General features: G+C 41.4%; 2 protein-coding genes across 2 annotated transcripts in view; one reads left to right on the plus strand and one right to left on the minus strand.

Annotated features, from left to right (window-relative positions):
• LOC113023967 (inactive rhomboid protein 2) overlaps nt 1-5,616 on the plus strand; it is a 36,774-nt gene extending 31,158 nt beyond the window's left edge. Inside the window, exon 18 of the mRNA XM_026170473.2 lies at nt 3,246-5,616. Within this exon, the coding sequence (XP_026026258.2) occupies nt 3,246-3,677 (432 nt within the window). The 3' untranslated portion in view covers nt 3,678-5,616. The remainder of the gene's footprint in view (nt 1-3,245) is intronic.
• Nucleotides 5,617-6,281: 665 nt separating this feature from the next.
• On the minus strand, nt 6,282-9,207 carry aanat1 (arylalkylamine N-acetyltransferase 1). The gene is made up of 3 exons (XM_026170474.2): nt 8,500-9,207; nt 7,934-8,088; nt 6,282-7,254 (listed from the first exon to the last, which is right to left on the minus strand). Exons 1-3 carry the CDS (start codon nt 8,645-8,647, stop codon nt 6,949-6,951), a joined length of 609 nt encoding a protein of 202 aa, XP_026026259.1. The 5' UTR covers nt 8,648-9,207; the 3' UTR covers nt 6,282-6,948.
• Between the last annotated feature and the right edge of the window lie 745 nt (nt 9,208-9,952).

Consider the following 9,952-nt stretch of genomic DNA (forward strand, 5'->3'; position numbering starts at 1 on the left):
ATCCAAGAAAGACGTGTCACAGCACTCCCAACATTTCAGTGACCGGTAACAGCACAGCAACCAGCAGGGTAATCAGTTATGACTGTGCAGGGATAAAGAAAGAAAGGTGACCTGTTATTCACAGTTCTGTTGCATATAACCGTACTGCTGGATGTGCTGAAGGAAAGTTGAGGCAATCCTCACACAAGATCAAGTGTGAGATAGAAAATAGTTGCTGAATCAGCTGCAGCTACATGCTATGTTAACTGATGTCTGTATGTCGTTTTAAAAGGCTCTAAATAGTTGATGCTGTTCCTTTGTTGTCTGCCTTGTCTGCATTATTGTTTGTAAAAAAACAACAACAACAAAAAAAAAACTCACCAGAAAATATTAGATTAAATCAGCCGATGTGGTTGAATTTCATACACGTAAATATTTACAAGGAGGAAAGCAGATCTCGCCTGAAGCAGTAGTGTTTCACTCTTTTTCTTTTTTTTTTTTAAAGAGTAACACTACTATGGTCACTACTTTAAGTGATTCATTGTCATTTTTGCAAAAACAAACCCCAACAACAAATGAATAAACGTTGGGGGGGGGGGGCTTTTTACCAGCAAGCCTGCTTTCTTCTGAATGTATCTATATAGTCCAGTTTCCCCTTTAAGAGATTAGCCTAATGCCATTGTGCGGGTTAACAAAGGCCACTGCTGTGGTACTTAGTGAATGGGATTTCATGTTTTTCCTTTTAAACAAAGACGATTGTTGCAGAGACCAGACCTGGTCCACACGTTCCTGAACAGGTCCAGGTCCAGACACACACACACACACACACACACACACACACACACACACACACACACACACACACACACACACACACACACACACACGAAACAGTTCCTCACTGATAGAGGGGACAGTTTTAATGTATAAAGAGACCAACATGTAACACATTTACGTACACGATGGCTTGATTTTATAAGCGAGCTCCAGTTGTTTTTACCTGACAATTACTGTAGTTCTAAATATCAGTGACCAGCTCACATGTCTTCACGCACCAGGAATAACCAGAGGAAGCACATGCAGTGAGGCCACTTAAGGAGGCGATTTAAGTGGATTATCCCTTTACTGTTGAATTAAGGAGCCCCTGTGGCTTTAGCAAAAATGGCTCAAACAGCAGCTGTGGCTGGAAATAATAGTTTTCACAAGTAAAGGAGCTCTACGGATTTGTGAAGGAACAACTTTAGTTTCAGTTCATTAAGCTCTGCAGAGAGACGAGCAAGCATGAATATTTATTATTTGATAATGTCAGTCAAACGTCTCTTTGCTAACCACCAGTGCAGGGTACGCTAAATGTAAAAGTGCTGCATACAACATAAAGTATGCTGACCATACCTTCCTCCTCCTTTCACATTTACAACCACAACATTTTTTTTCTTAGGAGCCAGAAAACATCTTCAAGCAGTTTAAGTTACATTAAAAGGCTTTGATATACTTCAGGAGGTGCACCTGCTCAGGTTGGATGCTTTAAAAAATCAGTTCTCGACCCGACTTTCATGTTTTGGGGTTTGGTGTCTTTAAAACGGATAACTTTTTAAAACGATGTTTTTATTGCTTTTACTGTAACAAATAGAGTCAGCTTGACTAATATTATGTCCACTGTTTATATATTATCTTGAGTTTTTGTTTCAGTTTTAAACTTTTGTTTGGCTCCGTTTTAGGTGCTTCCTGTCCTGCTGCTTAACAGTATAGAAGTAATTCACTGTGGAGTTATTACAACACATTTACCTGCCTTCAGTTAGATTAAAGCTGTTCACGCTCAGAGACTTTAATAGACTTGACATTTTAGAATTAATTAAATCCTGACACTGTGAGAATGTGAAACCTAAAAGCTTTAAACAACAGGAAAAACAATCCAAACAGTGCAAAAGTCAGCGTGTTGACAGTGAGACGTCGGTGAGTTTTCTTCTTTATCTTGGTATTTGAGTGAAAGAATTTGAAGAGTGGTTTCTGGAGAAATATAAAGGGATACCTGGAGATTATATACGTTACTTTCAAGGAGAAATTGGAGAGGAGTGTCTGTCTGTCAGAACACTTCTTAATATAATTCATTAGATTATTTGTACAAAAACATTTAGGTGATTATGAGAGAGTCATACGGGAACACACAAAGCTTCTGATTCAGTTTGAGAGCAGTGAGCAGGTTACTTCTGAATGAGGGGTTTAATAGTGACGACGACTCGTGTGAGGAGCGTGTCAGCCTGCGTGTGTGGGGTGTGTGGGTGGACTGCCGTGCACTTTTTTTTTCTTTTTTTTAAAAATGTTTGTGGGTGTTTAATGTCTTTGCCGATTAGCCATCTGCCTCTCACCAGGCCAAGCTTTGACGTCACCTTAATCTGCTCACCTTTACTGCGTGACCCTGGGCTCATACTGCACATCTTCCCCAGAACTGGATCTTTAACATAAGATAATCTGTGCACAACTAAACCTGCATTACGGTTAGAAAGCACTGAGAGTCGCTTAGAAACTTCTCTGAACCTCTGTCTGCTTTGCTTTAAAGAATAATTTATGAGAGATGCTGGTGAGTTTTTATCCTTACCTTACTTGCAGTAACTACAGTTTACACTGCATTAAGCCTCTTAGTGTCACTCATAATGAGTCGATTTAAATAATTGTTACTTAAAATACTATCCTGGTACTTGCTGCCAGGATTCGGTAATCAGGTTAAATCTTTGCTCCTCTGGGCCTAAACGGCGCGTCTGCCTGGTCTGTCTGTCAGCGAGCTAACTGGTTGTTGCACTTTATTTGCTGTTGTTAAATCACTGATTAATTCAGAGACCTGGTTCGCATTTAAACAAACACAGTTCACTTTAATGGTTTCCTCTGCAAATAACACAGTTCGACAAATCATCTTATTAAAATGTGTTTTTATTTTTTTAAAAATAAATTAAATTTTACAGTTCTGACAACTCCTGGAAAGTTGTTCCAGGAGTTGTCCCCCCTCTCCCACCCATCACCACCACTACTACCACCATGTGTGAGCCTGTGTAATGTGCCAATTAAGTGGAGCAGTTAGAGTCACCCTGACATCCTGTTTGCCCCCTAACAGGACACACTAAAAGCACCTGATGCTTATCATGCGTTGGTCCAGTGCGTCAGGCGTTTAGGTTTTCTGTGCACACTGTGTGAAGCAGCGTGCATGCTGCAGGAATCCTCTTTAGTTCCTGTGTAACTTGGCTTTTTTTCTCTCTCTCTCTCTCTCCTGACAGGTGGGTCCAGCGGGGTCTCAGTTTGGGCTCCTCGCTTGCCTCTTTGTTGAGCTGTTTCAGGGTTGGCAGATGCTGGAGAAGCCCTGGAAAGCCTTTTCTAAACTGTCGTGCATCATGCTCTTCCTTTTCCTGTGCGGCCTTCTGCCGTGGATCGACAACATCGCCCACATCTTCGGTTTCCTCAGCGGCCTGCTGCTCTCGTTTGCCTTCTTGCCCTACGTCACCTTCGGGACATTCGACAAGTACCGGAAACGTATCCTCATCGCCGTCTCGCTATTGGCCTACGTTGGACTGTTCGCTTCCCTCATCGTTTGGTTTTATATTCGCCGAATTAACTTGCACTGGCTGGAGCATCTGACCTGCTTACCGATCACAAACAAGTTTTGTGAAAAATACGACATAGACCACGACATCGAACATGTGGTGAACTAGTCTGGAGGCCACAGATGACATCTAAATTATCAAACTGCCTGTGCTGACGGCCTACTAGCAATGATGTGATCAGTCATTTGGGTGGGAACTTTTAAATCTCTCTCTCTTTTTTTATTTTTATTTTTTTATTGTTTTCTACTCAAACTCCATGCAACCAGAACTGGATCACTTCCTCCTCAAAAGTCAGGTGACTTTCCTCCTTCCATAAAACATATCCAGTCCTTTTTTAGTCCTCTGTGTCTGGTACGACCTGCAATGTTAATTTGCTAACTGATGAACATAAAAAAGGAAAAGGCACTCAGGACATTAAAACTGCAAAGAGCTGATGGATCCAAAAGATCTACGGAGTGAGAGACTCCTTCAGTGTATATGAAGAGTCGTGTTGAAGTAAAGAAGCCGAGTCAAAGAAGGAGGTTTGAACGACTCTGTCTGACAGTCGTTTCCCTTTAACTCTGTGGACGACGATACCACAGCGGGTCATCAAGCATCTTGTAGCCCATTTCAGATGCTTCCTTGTTTTCGGTAACACTGGATTAACACTACAGACGCCGTCTGCTGCTGTATTTTTTTTTTTGTTTTTGTATTTGCCCATTGCGCGTATGCACTTGGCATGTCGATAGTCTCCGGAGCAGTGAAATGTTATGCTAAAGTTAATGATGTGATCCAAGTACTAACAGCAGTTAAGGCACGGTTCAGTCTACAGCACCTAGTTGCCTTAAACAGAGGCATTTGTTATACTTTGAATACTGCTTGTAATCAACTTTGTAAATAATGAGACATTTTTTGACCCTCAGCTACCAAAGCAAGTTGTCATGCTGCTTTTATGAGCTCGTGTATGCATGATCTTTTTACAGCCACTTCTCCGTATGCCAATGCCACGAACAAATTTTTACTTGAGCTCTACTTTTTAATCACTATTTGATCGTATGTGTCTGGTAACACAGCGGTGCCTAAACTGTATGTTTTTTTGGGGGTTTTTTTTGTTTTTTTTTTAATTTAATCTGTGAAAAAAAATGGACACAAGAAAACGGTATTTGTTTAGCAGTGATCTCACGGGCTGCTTTTCTCAGATCAAATTAAGATTTGTACTACATTTCCAACTCTGTGAAACAGTCAGACTCACGGGATCACCTCCATGTTTCGCCCAGGTACTGAAATGTTGGTGAAATGCACCGTAAAATGCGTCGCCCTCTCCATTTTCACTCGGTAATGTTCTGAAATGATTTCAAACCTGGACAAACTTCTCTGCACACATACAAGCAGATTTGGAAACGACATGTTTCAGAGGCCCGACAGCCTGAAGTGAAACTGATTCCCCATCACGGGTGTTGTTGTTGTTCGGGGTTGTTGTTTGAGTTGACCCGGACTGTTAGAACCACAATATTGACCGTTGTGTGGAGGATTATGTGAGTTTAGTTACTGAGTGATTATCAGATTACGTGAGTTAGTCTATAGGACTGACTGACGGATAATCCTGCGTTTAAGACAACACAAAAACATCCAGAGTAGGTCTCTTGTTGGATGCTTCAGATGTTTTGAGTTTTTGTGTCACTGTTTTTTGCATTGCTGGAGCCACAGGACTCATACAGACGTGCCCTCGTGCATTTGGCGGGTAAAGTGTGAACAAAGACATCCACCTCTCTTCTTTCTTCTTCTTCTTCTTTTTGTTAAGGAAACCTTTACTGTGCCTTTTGACGTGTGCGCATCTGAATGTTTAACATGAAACACAACAAGCCATTTCCACCATCATGTCTGTATGCAGCAGCTGTACGGCCAGCTGCATGTGCATCGGGACCAAATAATGTCACCCCCCCCCCCTATTTACTGGAACAAAAGGGGAATGCTAAAATTAATTAGAGGAGATGTTCACGGTACTGTTATATGTGAAATTATGTGTATTGAAGCAACCATGTGAAAATACATTACACTGTCAACAATACGTTTGTGAGTAGTTTGATTTCATGTTTTCCCAAACCTGACTGCACTTACTCCCCAGCAATACACCCATCATATGATGAACTGCTGTAGATGTGGAGAAAAGGAAGACTTATAGAGATCACTTGATTTTTTTATTTTTATATATTAGTGCAGGGGGACAGTATTGGCCTGGCAAAGACTCCAATCCGGCCTGCAGGACAGCTTTGGAAAATATGAAGGAGAGTGTACATTTTTGGACCTTTTTTAACTGTAATTTTTATACATTTTACATCTTTTTCTACTGATAGACCTCCCCCACAGCCATTTAAACTACAACTAAGTAATAGATTAACAATTAAATAAGAGAAAGTTCCGGTTGTTTAAGATATCACAGAGATTAAATGTGTAGTTAAGTATCTTTACACTGACAAAGCGGAGTTTCAGTCGTCACTTGGTTGTATATGGCCTTTGTTGTAAAATGAGTTTGACATTTATTGAAGGCTGAAAGCTTCAGATATGTTTCCTCGGTTGCTGTTTTCTTCGGTCAAGAACAAACTTTAAATGTCAGTTTTTCCAGACACTTCGGTCCTCAGCAAGCCCAGAAAAATAGAAAAATGTCAAAATGAACATCCCCCTTTCATGTTCAGCAGTAATTAAAAATGTAAATAACATATGAAGACAGAGAGGTTAGAAAATAAAATTTTTATTAGAACAAAACAGTGTAAAAATGAGTTTGTCTTGATTTAAGACTCTGAGGCAAAAATGGAGGCTGTCTACAAGAAAAAGTTGACAAGACCATAAAGAAGACAGACTTTTAAAGTGCCACACGTCCGATTTATAAACGGTCAGTCACGGGATCACTGAAGTCTTAATAGAAGTTCAATGTTAATATTTAGCCTTGCTGATATCCCTCCTTTGTCATTTTAACTGCTGTTACATATTATTGGAGAATTACTAAAGGAATTAGTTTTATTTAAACGTGTCCTCACTGTTTAAAAAAATAAAAGAAATAAAGAAGGCAGCAGTTCTGTTGGACACAAATGTCCAGCGTTTATCAAAATAAAGATTTGGGATTTTGGTTTTTGTGTAACGAACTCACTACAATGCAAATCAAATCTTGCTTTCAGGACACTTTTGCAAACCACTGCTGTCGACATCTCTCTGTTTTTGGCTCTCTGCAGACTCCGGGTCAGAATTCACACGTCACTTCCTGCCAAACAAACAGGCTTCACTCACAGACAGCGATGATCACAAACACTCACTGCACCGCTCATCACGTGCCCCCTGTACCCCGTTTCTCAGGGGTCTTCACCTCCTTTCACAGCTATAGAGAATCCACATCAAGTCTGTGTCTTCAGCAGCCACTGTTGCGCCGCATGAAGGCGTGGCCCCTCACGGGGTAGAACATTTCTGTGAAGTTAAGGGGCCCCACCGTGATGTTGCTGGGGCCTAGCATTTTAAAGCCTGACTTCTGGTAGAAGGGGACCAAGAAGTCCTCACACATGAGCACGGCACGGCGGACGTAGGGCAGGCAGCGGAGGTACTGCAGGTAACGCCACATCAGGATGGAGCCTTTTCCCTGCTGGCGGAAGGTCCGGTGGACGGCCAAAACGTGGATGTGAACGGTGGTCCCGTGAGGCTTGTGTAGCGTAAGGGCGTCCTGGAGAGGAAGAGGAGAGCTGTCAGTAGAAGTAAAACATCCTGCTGGGTACCCACAGAAATATTTAAAGCTTAAAAGACCCCCAAAAACCATCTTTAATAATTAAAGCTAAATGAAGGGCTCAAGTTTAAATGACTCTGGTTTCATTAAAAATAATTTCATATTGGAGTTAAAATGACGTCAGCAGGATTCATCATCATAACTTTTAGTTGAATGAAAAGTATGAGAATTAAAAGATGGTGAATAAACTCTTGAATGATAATGATGATTGTATTTGGGATTAAAAGCTGCATATTTTGAAAATATATCAGCTACATGTTGACTCCAGCCTGCAGTCCTCGAATATTAAATGTTTATAGCAAACAGTCTTTCATTCTTGGTTGGATTCGCATAACTGCGTCATCATGAAGAAATTTAAGATCTGATTTTTTTTTTTATTGTTTCTGCTAGGTGGAAACTTAAAACTCGTACAGCTGCAGGCTTAAAAGAAATTGTCAGGCAGCTTCCATGATTATTGTTGTTCTCTCTTCGGTTGGCACTAAACTCGTATGTCGGCAAGATTTATCACCATCCACTGAATTTTGTGCACTTGAAGCGCCTCTCTTAATCTGTGTTGAATCTTTGCTCGACTCTCAACCGGAGATAAATCACTGTCCAGGTGTCTTCCGCTCCGTCTTACCGTGGTAAGCCTCTCCTGGTCCCACAGTGAGCCGATGATAAAAGCCACCAGCCGTCCCTCCTCGAACCAGCCAAGAGACAGCTCAGGACACAGAGTAAGGAAGTGACGCACCTCGTCCAGGTGGAGAGGACACTCACCGGAGACAGAGATGAAAGCTGTGTGAGGAGGAGGAGGAGGAGGAGGAGGAGGAGGAGGAGGAAGAAGATAAGGGTCACGGTTGCCACAATCAGACAGTTTTATTAGTTGTGCAGGATGTTAAAGAAGCTGAGCGTAATGTTCCCAAATGTACTGACTGCTAAGCACAAGGAAAGTGTACAGGACAGTTAACTGAAGAGAATCTGCCCGTGAATAAAATCAGTGATGGCTCAGGTTTGTAGAGAGCTTTCTATTCAGTCGGAGAACATAAATAAAATCTGTGTTTTTAGCTGAGAATCTCTCCCCGCAGTTTTCTTAAAAGACGCTTGGCGTGCGTAAATCTGCATAAATACGCGCGTCCTCTGAAGAAATTCAGGCAGGTATTTAAAAGCACCGTTGCTCTGTAACGTAAGTTCAAAGAGTCTGCTTACCTTCTCTTTCAATCTCGAATACACTGATGGCATCTTCCGGGCTGAGGGAGCGGAACTCGCTGGCCGGCAGCGTGTGGCGGCGGCCCTGAGGCACCGGAGAGCGCATGGGGAGAGGCTTCAGGAAAGGCACTGCGCTCACCACAGACATAGTCCTGATTATTCCCAGAAAGTTTCGCAGGAAAACTAAGAGTGCTGCGCTGACAATTTCCTGTCTGATTTCGTGTCAGTCTCTTTTTAAACAACGAGATGAAACTTGTCTGGCTGTCCGTGATCCGCGCGTAACTGTACAGCGAGAACTGGCGCAGACTGAACAGAGTGGAGCGCTTCCAGTATTTATACCGTTTGTAATCCTGAAGTGAGCTGTATGGATAAACCCTTTACTCCCCGTGAGTAAACTGAACCATAAACATATTTACAGGAGGGATAATCGTCTTGCCTCCATCAGACCAACCGATTTGGATTTGCTTAGTTCCTACACCAAACTCGTGTTCGCCTGCTGTAAAGTCAGGTTTAAGTTTCATAAAGTGACGCGACTGGGTTGGAATAAACACAATAACGTAGGTATAGATATTTGGAAAATTATTTTCTGGCTGGTTAATCATCAGAACGTCAGTGATGATTAATTGTCACACTGAGGAGATTGCGTGTTTCTTAACTGGGCCAACTTAAGGGCTCGACTTACCACTCTTCATGTGATTTCTCTGAAGGAGACTTTTGTCTATCCATAGCCGCTTTAAGCAGAGTTCACGATTTTTCCATGGGTTATTTTTCCAGTTCTGTAAGAGGATTAGGCTACAGGATGTGTAGGAGCTTGTTTGTCACCTGGTGGGGTTTTAAGCTCCCTGAAGAATTTATCCTCTCCAAACAAACTTTTACCCTCATGAGATGAAATCATAAAATAATTTACTGCATTTGATCGCTTTTAGAGGGCATTTCCCAACAAATTAATGCAAACTGACACCGAGAGCAGGATATACAATGCTTAACAAATTTATTAAAACACCACCTAAATGTGAGGTTTATGCCACAGTTACACTAAATTAACAATACTGATGATTAGCAAAATGACTTATGTTTGTCTAATAGTAAATTCACCAGTGTGCTTATTTAATGCGAAACGATAATTATTGTTGTCATCCTTGAATTTACAAAAAAAGCTTTTTATTAAGATAACAAATGAAAGCTATTTATTTGCAGTGCTGAAGAGAAAAATTAGTTTCAGTGGTTGACTTTTGTGCTCATGTTTATAGGTCAGGTGATGTAATAAATGTAATGGGGACACCTCCTTTTCTGACACTAAACACTTCTATCCCCACGTTCTTCCTAAAAGACAAATTTTACATGTTCTTGTTTGCAAAACTGCAACTGTGCTGAAGATGTTGAGACAGTCGCAACAGTGCTGTTCAGCAAAGGAAATATAAATAATCTGTTATCTGTGTTTTCTCCTGTGTCT

Source organism: Astatotilapia calliptera, chromosome 6, assembly GCF_964374335.1.
Source record: "Astatotilapia calliptera chromosome 6, fAstCal68.1, whole genome shotgun sequence".
Lineage (NCBI taxonomy): Eukaryota > Metazoa > Chordata > Actinopteri > Cichliformes > Cichlidae > Astatotilapia > Astatotilapia calliptera.